Source organism: Pholcus phalangioides, unplaced genomic scaffold (genome assembly GCF_987345545.1).
Source record: "Pholcus phalangioides strain wild (caught in Gottingen) unplaced genomic scaffold, Ppha-v1.0 ptg000007l_1, whole genome shotgun sequence".
In the NCBI taxonomy this organism is placed as follows: domain Eukaryota; kingdom Metazoa; phylum Arthropoda; class Arachnida; order Araneae; family Pholcidae; genus Pholcus; species Pholcus phalangioides.
The window spans coordinates 11,673,711-11,692,789 of record NW_028301600.1 but is presented as its reverse complement, the minus strand read 5'-3'; the positions used below and the strand labels follow the sequence as shown (position 1 = coordinate 11,692,789).

Sequence of the window (19,079 nt, the reverse complement as noted above, 5' to 3'; positions counted from 1 at the left end):
TGGGAATAGAAAAAGGAGCATTGGAATGGATGTCGGGAATTATGAATATTCGCTGATAAAAATGATACATTTATAAAACTTACCAAAACGATTGGTAAGTATGTATAAAAACTGGTTACTATGTATAATAACCGATTAATCATATTTATCGTAATATAGGGGGTGTCCTGTAAGTCCTAATGTGCCCTTTATCTCATCAACCGTCCGTCGTAGAGGTATGATTTCAGTTTAAAAAAATGCTCAACAGGGGTTCAAAAATTATCCTGTACCAGTTTTTAGAGTGAAAATACAGTGTGTAAGAAAATAAAGAAAAATCTAAATTTTTAAACGTTCACCCCGTGCTCAAACTTTCACTTCGAAAGTTGTTGCCCTGTCTGTCCTCAGATGCCAACAAAAAAAAAATGTCATACTTCTAAGTGCAATATTCACAGTGATATTCGAATTCGGAGGAAATTCGACAAAGAATAGCGTTGAATGCGAAAAAAAACGGTTTCACCCGCATTTAACGCTGTCCTTTCCCAAATTTCCACCGTTTTCCGAATTCGAATATCTCTGTGAATATTGCTCTTATAAACACGAAATGTTTTTCTTGACCTCAGGAGATTTACGGCAGCGACTTTCTAACTGAAAGCTCGACCACAGGATGACCGTATAAAAATTGACATATTTTTTTCATTTTGTTAAACACTATTTTCACTCTCAAAACTGGTACGGGTGCTTTTTGAGCACCTGTTGAGCATTTTTTTTTTGAACTGGAATCATACTTCTACGGCAGACAATTGATGACATAAAGGCCGTGCTAACACTTACAGGACACCCTGTATATTCACCTTATGCACCTTATGCTGGCATCCTTATGGGCATCTTTTTATCAGCCACCTCGGTGGGCATTTTGCCTGTTGTGGCGTTGTATTTGTATTTGTATTTGTATATTTCATTCCAGCAAAACAACATTTTTAAGCTTCGAAATTATATCTTTCTATCATTTCATTTATATACTTATTTTTCAAATAAATTTTCTTACACGATTATAACACGAGTCGCTTATTAGATACTGAGATGACAATAGAAAAAAAAAATTGAATTTTTTTAAGATTAAATTGTTTCAAAGGCAGAAATACAAGACTTTTTTTTATAAAAATCAGGTTATTCGCTTTTGTTATCGACAATACTTCGGACACGACGTGAAACAATTTTTAATGACTTTTTTGGAATTTTTGTTTTTGGAACTTTTTTTTTAGAAGACAAAATTTAAAAAAAAAAAACTTTTTTTTTGTAAATATAATTTTTGGAACTAAAAGAGACTGGAATACGATTTTTTTTTTTGCTAATATCACGGTTTTTTTCCCCTTTTTCTATAATGATTTGGTTATTATAATCCGTAAGTACGTCGATCATATGCGTTTTCTGATGGGAGATAAAATATTTAACTGTTCTTTATACGTGGGAATGAAAAAAAAAATACTGGTGGAATGGATGTCGGATGGTCGGGAACAAGATGGTAGCGATAAAATAAGCAAATGTTTGTGGTGAATCGCATATTCATCGCTGTCCCGTATTTTATTATTATTATTATTATCATTCATTTCTTCATCTGATCGATGAAAGATTTTTTTTTTCTCTCCCATGTTCTTTACTCACCGATGTTGAGGAGAACGAACGGTATGTTCTCCATGTTATGCATGAATGTATGTGCTTATATGCACATTTTTCGTTACTGCGTGACGTCACTAACGTCACTGTTTTTCTTCTCTCGTCTTATTCTCTTTTATTTGCTCGTGTACTTTTTGTGTGTGTTAGTGCTTTTTTTTTTTCTGGTAGTGTTTATTTTTCCGCTGTCAGTGGCGTCGGCGTCTGCCGCTACCAGTTGTGTATATGTGTGCGAGCGAGATGCTCATTTCTTTGGGATCAGCGAGAAGAGAAGGATCCTTTTGTACTTTTATACCTTTGCTCAACCTTCCTATTACTTTCGCTCTTTATCTCTTATACACTAGGTTTATTATTATTGTGTTGTTGTTGTTTTTTTTTCCCCTCCTTTCTATCACGTACTCCTTCTATCCTCCCACGGACAAATACATTTGAGGTTCTAAGAAATCCTTTGGGGACTATTCCACAATTTACTAGCGAGCGGAAGGTTAACAGATAAGGAAGCGAAGTACACGGTTGACTGGATGCTTTGCTGGAAAGACCACTCAACCGAAAGATGGTCAAGAGGTGTTGTTGTTGACTAGCATTTTCTGCGATGTGGACTGTCACAAACACGAGCAAAAAAAAAAAACATTCTCGTTTAATTTTATTTTTCCATTATTTCTTCGAAGAATGTCTTAAAATTATTTTTTTTCTTAACAACAACGGAGGAAAAAGAAACAATTAAAACGATTGGCAAGTTGCGATTACTGCTTTGGCTGTCGGCTGTTGCGCTCATGAACTACCTATACGGTGTTTCTGTTCCTGTCTACTCTTAAGTGAATGAACTGGAAATCAATACTGCAACCGTAGGAAAACGACGGCTGCCAAAACAAACTTTGTTATTAGCGTCACATAGATTTTATTTATCCCTTTTCCTCTTTGAAACAAAATCACTAGCATAATTGTAGTTGCATGTATGTAAATAATTTAATATACAGATGAGAAAGAAAAAATATATTTATTATATTTATTTTCGTCGCCTGGAACTACGCAAACACCACAATATTTGCACACTTTTTTTTTCTGTGAGTTTCCGTTTATTGTGTCGTACGAGGGCAAATCAAATATGAACTGGATTCTTTATAATATTTTTTTTTCCAGGGAATAAAAAAAGTAGAAGAATAACGCATCTTATGCCAGAAGCACGAAGCTGCAAATTTCTCCTTTTTTATCATCTGCTTGGATACTTTGTTTTGCTAAGTTTGTCTGAAACGCAAATGTGTATCCCTATTGGAACGCATGTTACAAAACATTTTAGGAAAATAACTTTCATATGCAGGGGTGATTCAGAAACTTCAGAAAAAATGGAAAAAAACTTCAAGAGCTGATAATACACACCGATACAAACAATTGTCATCAAAGAATGCATGGTCTAACATGAAACGCAAACGCGCTAGAGCGTTTGGAAACGGCCGCTCCGCAAACGTTTGCATGCACGGGGTGTTGTTTTTCTCCCGATAAATTTCAACAGGAATGCCACTTCTACGTTTGTGGAGCGGCCGTTCCGGAACGCGCTAGCGCGTTTGCGTTTCATGTTAGACCATGCATTTTTGGATGAAAATTGTTTGTATTGGTGTGTAATATCACCTGTGTTGAAGTTTTTCCCATCACCCGTAGTAACATGGGTAGAGTAAGCATTCAAACGTCATTTCGCACATTCTTTTTCTTTCCAAGGACATTGCACATTCGGGCTTCTGGCATGAAGGGGACGACATAACTTCTACATTTTGAAATACATTTTTCCCAACGGATTGGCAGTTTTTTTAATCCTTTCCTCAAATAAATAAGAGTTATGTGTGTGCTCAGCTAAATGCGCAAGTGCTCCTCTACTCCTGCATCACTGTCGGATAGCTGTGCTTATTAAGCGTTCGAAACAAGTAGTAGTCGTGAGGAATAAATTCGGACTGTAGAGACGGTGTTTCAGAGCTGAGAGAAGAACCGCCTTCAACTATTCAGTTGTTAATTTAGCATTGTGGTGCCTTGCATTGCCGTGTAGACGAATGATACGAAGAATTCACCTAGTAGACACTATTCGGTACTTCAGAATCCAATGATGGATTAAGCTGTCCCATAACTAATACTGTACCAGCTGTTGATTATATTTTGGATATTTGTATGCGGCTATCTACTTCAATAATTTCACAAAGAACACAAATGTTTTTGCAGTGATGCTCGGCGATGGTGGGGCTCATTTTCGATGACATCAAATAAAAAAAAATCATACCAATCACATACACTTCTATTTTGGAGCGTTTTTCTCTTCTGGACTTTGCATAGAGCTTCCTCAAAATTTCAGGCAATTTTATTAGCCAGAAATTTTATAATAATGCGTTGTGCAACGGATTCGTGTACTTCTTGGTCGTTCATTGTGGTACTGAGTACGAGTTGTTGCAGATGACAAGAAGATGTGGGACACTACAAACAACTAAACCAACTGCCAGTAACCGTTAGAGGGCCACCAACCGACACCCATAAACTTCTGGAAAGAAATTTCAGTTTTTATTCCACCCTTAGACGTATTATAAAATTAATTAACGCTTTTCACAGATTATCGAGAAATTTTCAGATATCGTTTGTAAGTATCTTTTATGCAAATGTAAACAAACATAGCATTCCGAGGCAAAAAGACTTGAAGATATATATGATATATATATTGTTATGTCTTCTGGAAGAATTACAGTGAAATGGTGTGTTATGTTTGCTTCCAATTGCGGCAGAGTTCGTTTGCTTCCATAGACATGATATTTAAGGTATTCGCCCTCACCAGAAGTTTTTGAATTCAAGTCCCGAGGACTAGAAAGGCCAGGCATTCAGAAAGCTTCTGGAAATTGCCAAAACATTTCCAAAGTGAGCACGAATCATTTTCATTACTTGTTGGCCGATATGGGGTGTTTCACCACCTTGCATGAAGGCAGTAATCTCTAAACGTTTTTGTACTTATATGACAGGAATGATTTGATTCTGTGGAAATTGGCACTCGTGAGGGAACACCTATTAGGCCTTTGAGAAGAGCACTCCTCAAGACTCACATTTGAACATGTGATTAAAATAAATGGAATGGACATAGTAAAGATGTTGTGATATATATTAATCACTTATTAAGTTTTAGATTTTAAATTTGTGTCTCTCTTGTTCCTTATACGGTACTGTCTCACCTGGTGGTGTAGAAAATTTGAACTAATGTCTAATGTTTTTTATTGCATTTTTCTTTCTCCATGGTCCATATATATAACGCGTATACCAATTTCAACTAAAAGCGTCAACCAGAATAGGTGCTACGTAGGTCTGAACAGGATCGAATTAATAATAACCACCTTGTACAACTTTTGTTAACTTTTTATGAACTAGGATTACATCTTTAAATGTGAGATTTTAGTCGTTCCGTAATCAGCTGATCAGAGAATAACATTCCTTGTAATTAGTCTTTCAGATTCATAGAGGTCCCTTGAGCTGCGGAAAAAATGATTCACTTCTATTCCGTTTAGTTCAACATTGTTTGCAATTGAGGTGTTTATTTTCAAAAGGAAACATTTCCATTTTTTTCCTAAATTCACTTTTTAACGGCTTATCCCTAACGGCCTAACGGTATCTTTAGGATAATCTCTGTCAGATTATGCAACCGGGACTATTCAAACGGGAATATTTTTGGTAAAAATTACGATGCAATGTTTGCAGTTTCTATCAAAAGGGAACATATCCACCTTTTTCATACACTTCGGTATTTTTCACCTATCAATAACGGACACCCATGGGACCCAAATTTTGTCCACTAACGAGGAGTGTCCGTAAATGGATATTAACATACATTGAGTCCCGTCGATGTTATTCAAAATTTTGTCCCTTAATGGAGGTGTCCGATTATGGGAGTGTCCGTTATGGGAGGCCCACTGCAGAATTATTGTGTTTCTCATGTTAATGGCGAGGATACAGAAAAGGTACTTTCCTGGGCTAATTAAAACTTTCTGGAATCAATAGGTGAGGTAGAAATTTTCAATTTTTCAGAAATGTCACCAGCTGTAATTTTAAACAAAAGGTAACATTTCCACTAGAATTTTATTTCAAAACGGAACATTTCTAAAATTCAAATGTAGATAACTCCCTTGAAAGTTGATCAAGAAACATGGTATTTGAATATTCCCCTACTAATACTATATGCTATCTGTTGGACTATTTTATAATTTTGTAAAGCAGCGTTTTTTTTTACTTCTACCGTAAATTTAGCAAAAGTGGAAATGTTCCCTTTTGAAAAGAAGCTCCTCAGTTGATGAGCCAGCCTTTTTAGAGGCTAGTACATGCTTGTATTAGTTAAAATCGAATGTCTACAGAGTAACAATAGGACAAAATGTCTTACTTTTCAAGACTTGAGGAATTTTTTGAAGAGTGTATCCATTAGAGTTTGAGATATGTCCAGAAGAATCTCGAACAAATTACAAATGTTTCAGCCCAAAATAATTCTTCACTAATCTATATTCAACGAATTGTACGTCATCCCAATTAGTTAGACACGATCAATTAGTTCTGCCTAGTTAGGGTGCATCCATATCCAGAGTCAAACATTTTGTGAATTGCAAAACTATGTATCGATATAGAAAACGCAGCGATACATTCCCTAGGAACTTGGTCATTTGATCTTCTACAAAATGCGTCCATTAAGCTTGGTGGATTCCCAAACTGAGATACACGGTTGTGGATTCACTGAAAAGCTAATAGCTGGCTTTCGTAAATGAATATGACCGATGCCATCACCGATAATGACTAGGATTCTGTTCGGGCCTGTGTAATCAAGTCTTTTGGAGAATGTTCTCCTCTCCTACACAGTCGATAGATGGGAGGCTTCGAAATCTCTCATAAGGTATGGCTGTGATATAGCCGTTGAAGAGAGTAATCGAGAAGCTATTTATTCATTCTCAAATGACAACCATATTTATGCAGACTCTAAACTTTTCATATGCAGTTTATATATATTTTTTATATTTCTTTAATATGATGTAACTATATAACGTGTCCTCGGGGCTCATACCCTTTTTTATCACTTTTTATCGATAAACTCGATCAGGGTATAAGTCGGGGATCCGAGCGATAGGCAGATGCTTCAGACAAACTAGAATATGATTGCAGCATGGGCTAATGAATGGAGCATGACCTTCAGTGTGTATTGAGTGCATGGTCGCTCATTTTGGTTCGAACAACCCACGTTTCACTTACTAGTTGAATAGTATTACTATGCTAGATGCAACTAACGTCACCGATTTGGGAATTCTCATTGACGAGCTGCTTAAGTTTTCTGAACATTGGTCAGCGGTGGCCAAAAAAGCGAATAGAATGCTCGATTTCATTCTTAAAAAGGTTTCTTCGCGTTCTTCTGGTCATTCTTCCGCTTTTCGAGGCGGAAGACTGACTCGTCAAACTGACGTAATTCCGGACATCATATTATTTCATATTGTTTATGAATGTTTGCATCAAAGGATTATTTCTTTGTAATTGAAGTATTCAAGTTTTGAAAACTGTTCAGTTTTCTTTTCACTCGGATTTCATTTTATCTTCATATATCTTAAATTAAATTTCTTTCAATTACTTCTCTCCTCGTTCATTTGGTAAAATATTTACTTTTTTTATATAATTCCAAAAAGGTTTAAATATGCATTTGTTGCATCATTAGTTTTTTTTTTGTTTTGTTTCGAGAGTTTTGCTTGTAAGATATATTTTATTTGCTTCATTCTTTAGAATTTCTAAAAAAATAATTATTTGCCTTCGGGGATCAAATTTACATTCAACGTTCACTACCACTTTAAATATAGCTTTTAAATGCGCTATCGTTTGAATTCAAATGAGTTTCCATCAATGGAGATATTATATAATTTAATTCAAAACACGATTATTATCACTCGTCGTTTGCGATGATTTTCTCTTCCATTTTTAGAAATTCCTGATGGGTCTATTCGAATAAATAGCAGCTAGTATCATGTTCATGTTACTAACTACTGAGTTAAAAAATTAATTTTTTTTTAATTTTTTAAATATTTTTCAAGTTTACGAAGTTTTTAATGATGCCCCTGGGGACAGATTCAATTATGCGAAGGTAATCTGCGGACCAAATTTAAGCACATAATTTAAACTAACAAGAAAATTTGTAAAGATTTTAAAATTTTCGAGAATACTTTTTTTTTTAAATCCAGCTGTATGAGTTTAGTATTCTTTAAGTTTTCGAAGACTTAAAAAAAATAGCATTACTTTATCTATAGGTCTGTTTGGAAACATAACTTAGCATACAAATTATAAATTTTGCCAATACAATGTTCAACAGTCGAAAAATGCCATTCATCCAGCTAGGTAGCTGATTTCAACTCACCAATTGAATTAATATTTTTGTATTCAACCCATCAATTTTAAAATTCCCCAGTTTTGTTCATCCATATACACCAGTGGTTCACAACCTAGGGCCATGTGACTCCCTTGTAGTATTGGGATATTCTGGGGGTCACAGGAGAAAATCAGGTGAAAGGGGAGCCGCGACAATTGGGGGGGGGGCACGGAGAGCTGTGAAGAATTAGAGCTTTCAAGTGAAATATGGTGCGAGGAAATGTTATTACTTTCAGAATCCAGCAGAGTTGTCCATAGAATCAGGGTCATCTTAACCGACTGACCCATGTTGGCATGGACCGGGGGTCTCATAGTCATAGGGGGTCTACATGATGAGATCTAGTACTATTATTTTTAGATGTAAGTATGTAAATATGTAAACAGTTACTTCCAGCTAAGTATGGATGCGCCAGAATTTCACTTTGCCCGGGGGCCCTATGATATTGAGACTGCCATACATAAAACCATCACAAGGAGGAGTCTCACCGAACTCTATCCCAGTGTAGGCGAGTATATCTCCCCGTTAAAAAGTTTTGCCACAGAGAGCAACCGGCCTACAACGGTAAATTCTTCAATCATTACACTTCACTCATAGTTAGAAAAAATGATGGCAGCACTGCACGTGTAGGAAGCATTACACAGAAACAAGCATCGCATCAGGTTCACTATACGTATACGCACATTCCAACATGTACCAATTCGTTAGAAGTTGCGTAGAGAAATATGGACGAGGTGCATGTGTGGTTCAGTAGCCCAGGGTAGGCGCGGAACCAGGGCGATGTGTCGATGAGAGTTGATCGTAGGTTCGTGTTGGATCGTCTCATATTTTACACAAATCTATTTTTCACATATTATCGGCTCTTAGATGATATGACCACTCACTTTTTGAACACGTGCAGGGTTTAAGAGATTGGTCTTATTTATAAAATTTTTGTTCATTAAAATTTAGTTTTGGTTATTTTTATTTCGTAGAAATTCAGTTCAATAATTAGAAAGGGTCTAGTTCTGGGATGAGGGCAGTGACCCGGGATATGACAAGGGGAAAGGGGCACGAGAAGAAAATATTGTCCAAAGGGGTCATGGGATGAAAAAGGTCGAAAAACACTAATATACACTTTACATTTACAGAGATTGTGGATACGTCATTATAACAAAGTAGATTTTTCACTCAACACAATTAAATAAAACTAGAAAAAGCAAATTATTAAAAGAATGTTACTGGGAACATTAGGAATTTTACTGAACGAAATACCATTCCAAGTAGCTGAAAAAAATTTAATGTAAATTTATAAAAAAGTGCGATTTAAAATTCTTGAGAATGTCTGAAACATGCAGCAATTGATGTGTTTCAAATATGAAAAATTCGGATTGTGTTTTGTTTCCTTAGTTTCGAGGAACGGTATGCAAAGTAAGTTAATTTGACAATAATGTTGAGTAATCAAAGTCCAAAATCAAAGTCGTCCTTGCAACAAGGCGTTTTCGTATGTACTATCAATCATGAAAAAATGTTGAGAAACAAATTACTTCTTTCTACAAACACGGTGAGGTTACTATTTTTCATCTCATATGTATATTATTGGTCAAATGGGAAGTTAGGTAAGTGTTTTGTTAAAATAATTACTTACAGTCTTTTGAAAGAATACGAGTAATATTTTTACCGGACAGGCATCAAGAATAGCACTCTTGAAATGCGAGGTAAGGTACATTTTACTTGCAATAAAAGTAAATCAACAATTTGTTCAGGGCCGCTTTTAAGGGCCGCAAAATATTATTAAAATGTTTTGGTTACATTTTTTCACCTCAACTTCATAACGAAGTAATAGTTTAAAATTTCTGTTCAAGACGGGGAATCCCTAATATTCAGACGTTGAACCCCAGGACAAGGATTTTTACAGTCCCCCCCCCCATTCTATACCATGAGGATGGGGGGGGGAGGTGTGCAAGTGGATGTGGTTTCTCGAACGCTGAAACAAATGAGACAGTTAATTCTTCAATTTATCAATTATTCTAAATTATACGGATGAGGCAAAATGCATGCTTGCTCCGGCGGAAACATTACCTAGTTGCGGCCCTGTGTAGATAATGCGATCCTGTAACCCCGACGGCTTTTCCATTATGGTTCCTTCCATACAGATATTATAGAGCAGTCATCCTGGGAGTAGCGGACATTATTGTCCAAATTTATTACTGAATGGATTTTTCATTACTAAGAAATAGTAGCTCGACAGTCATTTCTCGGGTGCCAATGTAAACCCTTCGGCGTGCTCACGAACATTGGAGGGATGAGAAACCCCCTTTCAGAGGGCCGCAAAGGTATTTTTGCACCGGGCCACAAAATTGTTAGCCCCGTCCTTGAATTTGGTACACTCTAAACTCCACTGCCCAGAGAATCAGAGGTACTCTTAAACAAGGCTGGCTACTTAGAACTAACTCATTATTTGAATTGAGCCAGTCATGTGGATTTAGCCGCTGACTTAATTAAAACATAGAGCTCACATTGCATGTCATTAATGTCTAGGTTAAGTGAAAGATGTAATTTTTTTTATAAAATAAAGGAGTTTCTCCTACAAAAAAAATTAATACATGATTAAAATCGTCCATCAAATTTTTTTACTAGTTTTCACTAAAAGGACAAGTAGTGTAATTGCTTATATTTCTCTGTACGTATCTATTCATTTTGAAACTCACGCAGACAGTTATTCTGATTTTAACAAATGCTTTCGTATTTAAGATAAAACGACGGTGTTAAGAGAAAATTATAGACATTCGTCTTTTTTCTTGGCAGGATTTTACCCTCGATTTCTATTTTCGTCAAGAGTGGCGGGATGAGCGCCTTGCCTTCAAGGCGCGTCCTGGCCTCCAAAGCCTAACTGTGGGGGCCGAGGTGGCCAATCTGATCTGGGTGCCTGATACATTCTTCGCCAATGAGAAGACTGCCTACTTCCACCAGGCGACTACTCCTAACACTTTCTTAAGGATAAGTGCAGATGGAAAAGTTTTCCGGAGTATGAGGTAATTTTCACATTTTTGAAGTCATTATGAGCATAGTGATTCAAAAAACGCTTATGGTGAGAAATCTCCAATAATCGCAAAATGTGAGACATTTTATTCTAATATAAAAAAGTCGTTCGTTCTGTAGATGATTTTTTTTAAATACAGAATAAAGATATTGCTTTCAATTGTTCATGGCCATTTAGTTATGAGAGAAATTGAATCGTTTGTTGCCACAATAATAGTTTTAATGAAAAGTGTATAAAATGAGCATGTATTAGAATGAAGACAACAACGTTGACAAGTTATTCACATTCCCTGGGTTCTAAGTACCTTACAAAAACTGGTTGTATTAAATGTTGATGAATGGAGACAAATACGAAGAGCTCTAAAAAACAGCATTCTTTTATTTATTGAATATTGACCAACGGGTCATTTTTCCACCATCCAAGTCTTGAAGACATGTACTGTCAACAACCATTGGGACGAAAGGAACCACCGAATAAAAACTCAAACGTAACACTTGCGTTTATCAGAGACGCATATCCACATTCATCTCTTGGGTTTCAGGGAAATGGTAATAAAAGCCGCAATTCTATTGAAAATACAACTCAATTGTACTCATTTTTATGCTTCAAACATTTTGCCTTAATTTTCAAAAAGGTGAGTACTATCTGAATGTGATGAATACCTATGTCTATCTAGTTTATTAAGGGAAAGGTAAGACTTATTCGAAAGTACCAGTTTTTGAAATCCAGACTGTAAAAAGTAAGTGTACTAAATATTAATAGTGATTTTTCTGGTGAAAATTCGGTCTATGCAGTGAATGAGAATTCAGATAGTTTTGGTCTGATTAACTTGTTTTCTTTTTTCAAGTTCTTTTCTTGCAAAGAAAAATGAAATTTTATTTCCTACACAGTTGAAACTTATGAAGAAACTGTATTTTTAGATATTTCGATTATTATTTTTTCATTGATAAGTCATAAAGATGCATGAAGTTATCAATTTTCTATGGTAGGATTCTGATACTTTTGATGTATTGATTTTTTTATACAAATTAACACACGAATTAAATCAACGATGAACCAAAAATCAGGAGGTTTTCGATTTATAATTATACAGTATTTATATTCTTACCCTGCTCATATGATTTTGTTTTGTCTGCAGTGAAACCATTTTTTTATGTTTGTTACGGTAAATGTGATAAATCCGGTTATTATGCACAATCACCGAGAATTTTGGTAAGTTTGATAAATTTCCCTAAGTTGATCACTTTTACCGGCGATTATGCATAGTTTTTAACCAAGAGGCGTTGGTAAATTTAATAATTACTAAAAAATTATCACTTTCACCGACGATTATGCATAATGCCCAAGCGTCGCGTCGTTGGTAAACATGATAAATCGTACTATATGATATACTATAGTACGATTTATCATGTTTTATGAATCTTCTTTGAGAATCTACTACACATGATAATTCATAAATCTATCATTATATCGGGGTACTATCGTAAAATGTTTCATCATTATATCGGGGTACTATCGTAAAATGTTTCATCATTATATCGGGGTACTATCGTAAAATGTTTCATCATTATATCGGGGTACTATCGTAAAATGTTTCATCATTATATCGAAGTCCGTCTATATTCATCACACACACTAAACTCATTTAGAATTTTTTTTTCATAGTTATCAAATGCGGGCATTATGCATAATCACAGATAAAGTCAAGTCACAGATAAATTTCAAGTACAGTATTTATCAAACTTACCAAGAACACTTGGTTATTATGCATAACCGCTATTAAAAGTGATAATATTTTCAGCATTTATAAAATTTACCAACGACACGTGGGTATTATGCACTATCTCCGGTAAAAGTGATAACTTTCTTAATATTTATCAAATTCACCAACGAAGCTTGAGTATTATGCATATTCGCCGCCGGTGAAAGTGATAAATCTATCAAACCTACCAAGACGATTGGTATAAGTATGCATAACAACCAGTTATTAAGCGTAATAACCGACTTATCACATTCAACGTAACATTTATAAGGGAAACGCATTTCTCTAATCTGAATCATTTCAAATATTTGAAACCGCTGGTGCATCTGCATTAGCTTGCAGCAATTTTTATTACGGGCTCGATAAAATTGTGTAAAAAAAAAAAAGCAGAGAGAGAGAGAGAGAGAATGGATTCTTTTAACCCGCGGAAAGTTTTGTGCTCAAAGAACTTTGTTTGATTTAAAGAGACGAGAGAATTTGAGAATTTAGGCGTTTAAAGACTAAAGCTAAAAATATTAGGAAAAATGAAAAGAAATAAAAGAGACGGAACAGCGAAAACAGCACATCCTCGTGGAAAGTATTAAAAACCAAAACATATAAAATGGAGAAAAAAAAGTAATAATAATTTAAAAAAATAAAATAAATAAAGAATCTTTTTCGGGTGTTTAATCATCAGCGAGGCGTGGCGTAGACAGGAAGTTCGCAAAATTTTGCGTATCGATTGGTACATTTGCGCATCCTTTCACAGAGAAAGACAGAAAGTTAAAAGAGTATGTGTTGAAGAGTGGGGCGGTGGTAAAAATGGCCACAACTCTAACCATTAACTGTTAACTTTTAACTCTTCCGGGCGAAATTGAGTTGCCGAAAGAAAAGTAGAGAAGGAAGTAAAAATGTGTGTAAAATTTTTGACAAGTGCCAGTAGCATTGACAGTTTTTTGGCTTGTTTCGAGGTAAGTCCTAGCAACAGTCTTAAATGTCACACTCCATTGTCATTGTGAGGCCTGTTATTTATGGGGGAACAGATACTCCAGTACATTCGTTAGCTCGAGAAAGCGCGATTCTAAATCAACTATTCTGTCGAACGTCGTAGAATATTGCATTTTCATAGAATATGCCACCGAGGCTTAGTTTGTCCTGGACTGTGGATTATCGTGTAATGTTTTGGAGACCGTACCTACGAGGGACATGTACTTGGTTGTGAGAAGGGTTGCAGAGAAGCGTGTCCTTGTTGGCACACGGGGCTCGAGTTATGCAAACACCATGCATGACTCCCGCCGCTCTGTCCCTTGTGGAATATAAGCAAGGGGAAGAGAGACTTCATTTTTTGAATATGTTTACATTGAAAGAACGCAGGTGTCGAGGGGATATGATAGAAGTGTTCAAAATTTCCAATGGTTTAGATAGGATGGAACACGCACATGAATTATAAAAATGCGTTGTCAATTGACTGCTTTGGCAAGGGAACACTAGTATCGATCAGTAATGGACAATTCTATGTTGTGGTGTCGCAGGGAATTTTTCTCCAAGGGTTGTTAATAAATGGAATAGCATGCCTCCGGGGTCGTGAATTCTAACACAATTGACACTTTTTGGATAAACCGAGAAGCTATCCGTACTTAGATGAGACAACCATAAATATTTTTATGGGCATTGTATTATATTTTATCATGTATATATATAGTCTTTTTTTTAGTTTTTTAATTACATTTTTAATTGAGTTGCTGTATGTTAGAAACATATGACATCCATATTTGTTATGCGCGTTTTTTTCTCAGTCACTCATTGGACATCTTTCCTTTTGTGGCTTTGTATTTGTGTTTGTATCATAACAATCGTATGTAGATATCTATTCGAAATATAGTCGTACCCCTACTTACCCTACACCGATGTACGCGATTTTCTGTGAAAAATGATGAAATGTCTCGAATTCAGCACATTTCGTAAGTACTATGGGATTATAGCTGAGATGGAAACAATATTTTTTATAGTGTTATAATCATGTAAAAATATATTGTCCATTCGATCAGAAAACCCACATGTATCCAAGTTGAGACGATTTTTAACCATCAGAATGCTCCCATCATCCACAAATGATCAGCGTAGTAGCCTGCTCAATCATCCTATGATCTCTTTTTTTTTTCACATCAATTTCTTAAAATTACCTATAGATGGCGTCCGGATATGTATTCTAGGTTTCTTTTTGTATATAATTGTTATTATTTCTTTATTTTCTAACAGATTTGCTTGTACTAAACAAAATGTGTGCACATTGTTGAGTTGAGTACCCGACATCAATCTCTATTTTGTCGGTGATAGAGGGTTCGAACCCAGATTCTGTGTTTGTATCACCATTTTTTTTTTCGATTGTATTATACAGTGAAATCTGTACGAAACGGGACGTTGAGAGCCTGAAACAATATTACATTTTAGACAGGTTTCCGTCTCATACAGTGTTCATTTTAGGCCGGGATTGCACTATAAATTTTTATTTATAAAACTTTAAAAATGCAACTGATGAGCGCATCGGTCATATTCGAGCAAATGTAGCCAATAGGATTACTGACTGTTTTTCAAGTTTTATAAAATATCTTTTACCAAACTTTTATAGTATAAACCCGGACATAAATGTGTTTCATCGTGTTTGAAGCGTATGAGTTAAAGTGTCATCTATTTTTCACAAAAAACAACTGAAAAAAATGAATTTTTTTTACGCTGCCTTTTTGAAACATTTCTCCGACTATTTCCACAGCCTAAGGGTGGTAAAAGTAGAAACTAGGAAAGCAGCTGAAAATCTAAACTTTACCACACATATTGAAAATCAATTCCACCTAGAACCATTTGGAAGCTTTATCTTCCGTTTTCGAAGAAGTCTTTGGTAACCATTTAATACGTTGAGTTCTCTCCACAATTATGCTATTTAAAGTTTATTGACAATATACACAAATTCATTCAACTGCCACTCAAACTAATTCCGGCACTTTACTTGACTTTGCACAAAGAAACAAAATTACCCTGTTTCAGCACAAGAACATCACATGGGGGGGGAGTGCAAAGACTTAAACTTGAGAGGGACTCCACTCAAAGGTGGAGTCGACTGATATAATGTATATGTGTATTTATGAATTGACATCACACATCATCGTCGTGCCCCTCCCCCCAGACTTTCAACTCCATCCCCGTCTGTGGAAAATCCTCACGAATATCGACATTGATTTTTTTGGCTTTGATTTTTAGGAAGTATTGAATTTTTCTGGATCTATTCTTAAATATTCAAATTTTTTGATGTGATCAAGCCATTTTAAACAAATTGTCAACATGTCCAGAAAGTCATTATCCAGGCCTTCTCTCGATTGTAGACACGAACTTTGAACTACAAAAATGTTTTAAATGAGGTAAAAAATTCTTAGTATGGAACATTTACGTAAACAAATTAATTTAAAAAAACTTCAGATGTGGTTCCCCTAGTCTCTGTATTTTTACCCATAAAAAGTTTGTCCCTTCGGAAATATATGAAACAAAACAAATGTCTTTGCCGTACGACAACTATTAATAGAGTTATTAGAGACTTCAAAGATTGAGAACGGATTCGGGAGTCGTTCACAAATTGAACAGTGGAAAATTGTTATATTTTTCTTCAAACAAATTTATTTATTTATTTATTCAATATTGTTTGGCCGAGGCCTATACAAGAGGATGCGGAAGTTATGTATGACGGAAATGACGGCTGATGGTACATGGAAATTCAGAAATCGTAGTACAATCTACAATATTTGATGGTAGGTTGTTGCAGTCGATAATAGTTCTTGGGAAGAAGCTAAATTTGTGACAATCTGAAGAGGAGGGCAAAGATGGGCTGTATAATGAGATATCGATTTCAAAAATGTCACTGATGTTAATAAAGTGAATGATTATAGTTGAAGTTCCTCTGATTTTGTTAAAAAAATATCAATACCATATTACTTGTTTGCAAACAGGTATTTAATTCTTTAATCTATTGATACGAAATATGCCGCAAAATTAATAGAGAATATCGTTTACTAGAAACAAACGAGTAATACCAAGTAGAATCAACGTGTAAAAAAAAAAACTAGCACTATAATGCGATTCCATTATACTGCACATTTTTTGCACCGAGCCACGTTAATGGCAGTTAAAAAATCAAAAAATTGAGAGCATAGAAATTAAATACTTCTGAATTTTTGTCTTAAGCTGATGAAACTTTCTTTTTTTTTCATATTACTGCATGGACAAATTTCATCTTGCAGATTGGCTCTAGGGCACCGAATAAAATACAAAAAGCTAGAATTTTTTTAATTTTTTTTCTTCAAAAATTTTGTTTTTGTAAATGTACCTTTCATAGCGGTAGGGAGTTACTCCAGACCAACCTAAACACGATTGCAGCGTGGACAAATGAATGGAGCATGTCTTTTAGCCTTGACAAGTGCATGACCGCTCATTTTCGTTCGAACAAACTACGTTTCACGTACGAGTTTAATGGTGTTATTATTCTGGATGCAACTAGAATCACCGATCTGGATATTCTTACTGATTGGAGGAACGCAGATATCGAGGGGATATGGTCAAAGTGTTTAAAATTTTCAACAGGACGGATACGATGGATTATAGTTATTAATGCATCATCAATCAACTGCTACGACAAGAGGAAAACGGTATCGTTTAGCAAAGGACAATTCTAGGTTGTGTTTTTTTCTAATAGGGTTTGAATAAATGGAATAGCTTACCACAGGGGGTTGTGCATTCTATCACAACTGACGCGTTTAAAAAGAAATACGATAAGCATATTGAGATAAATCGAGAAGCTATCCATGTTTAGATGAGACAACCATAATTTTTCATGGGCAGCATATTTATATTTTATTATAATTATTGGTTTTTTATTGCTGTTTGGGTTCCTGCATTTTTGATATAGTTTAGATATATATTTGACATCCATATTTTTTATGGACTTTTTTTTCAGCCACCTCGTTTGGCATTTTATGTGTTGTGGCTTTTGTATATTTGTATATGAATATTCACCTCATTTAAAATATTTTGGCAACTGGAAGTTTTTTCTACGACCAACTGAAGCTTAGGCAAGGACTTTCTGGACACGTTATATATTCTTTACTCAAACAACTATCCGTGAATTTATGCAATGAGATTGCATTCCAAAAACTTCTTGAATCATGTCAGTAAAGTATGATACATACGGCAAACTGGCTGTATGAAGACATATTGATGTATTAGGAAAGGAAAATTCATCTGTGCCTTCACGAGGACTCAACCCCTGGTCTCTCGTATGTAGGACGAGTGCTCTACCTCTAAGCTATGAAAGCAGGTAGAACATTCCCTCCTTAGAGTACATATGTGTGCTAAAGGCACATATCCGTGCAATGTGCGGTGGCAACATTCTGCAAATAGGTCGCGAATGACATCAAGGCCACCAGATGGCGACAGATATGTGATTATTCCCTCTGCTTTCATAGCTTAGAGGTAAAACACTCTTTTGGCATGTGAGGGTAAAAATTAATTTTTTTTTTCTGAATACACCAATATCTCTTCATACAGCTAGTTTTCCGTATATATCATATTAACAAGGGAGAGGACATCTTCTTCTACATATGTTAGTAAAGATACATAAGGTACGGCGTATCGTCTCCTTCACGATCGAAGCACGAATGTGCAACGTCCTTGGGCAAAAAAACAACGTGGGTAATGATTCTACCCACGGAAGTTATTATCCTATAAGTAAAATGTTTTGTATCATGTGTTTCAATAGGGATAGGAAAATAATGTATCCAACCGGCTTATAAAAAAATTGAAATTGAAAATTGAAAATGAAAATTGAAAAGCTCATTCATGCTACGAGCATGAGGAAGACGATATTGCTTTGAAAAACATACAAATCCTTATTTTTCGTAATTTTTTTCTCCTCGGTCGTAGTCTTTATTGGAACAGAGAATCACTTACATACAAGTGATATGTCAATTAAAATTATTTCAGTGAGTGTTCATGATTAGGGTGACACAACTTCGATTAAACTGAAGATCCATCATAAAAACCAGTCAATAAAAGTTCGACGCGCGAAAGAAACAAGAAAGATGGTTGCTGTTTCTTTTCTTCTTATTTTTGCTTTCTATCAGTTTTCATTCAGGTTCTAAGCCATTGATGTCGGCTGCTCAATATAATCTTGAGATGCATTTTGTCGATAAGGTTATGGGTGCATAAAGCGAAGAAAGCACGAAGGC

At 35.4% G+C, this 19,079-nt stretch overlaps 1 protein-coding gene across 1 annotated transcript in view; it reads left to right on the top strand.

Annotated features, from left to right (window-relative positions):
- The window catches only part of LOC149084914 (gamma-aminobutyric acid receptor subunit beta-like), a 295,218-nt gene that overhangs the window by 129,473 nt on the left and 146,666 nt on the right, over positions 1 to 19,079 (top strand). Inside the window, exon 4 of the mRNA XM_089232655.1 lies at positions 10,835 to 11,061. Within this exon, the coding sequence (XP_089088781.1) occupies positions 10,835 to 11,061 (227 nt within the window). The remainder of the gene's footprint in view (positions 1 to 10,834; positions 11,062 to 19,079) is intronic.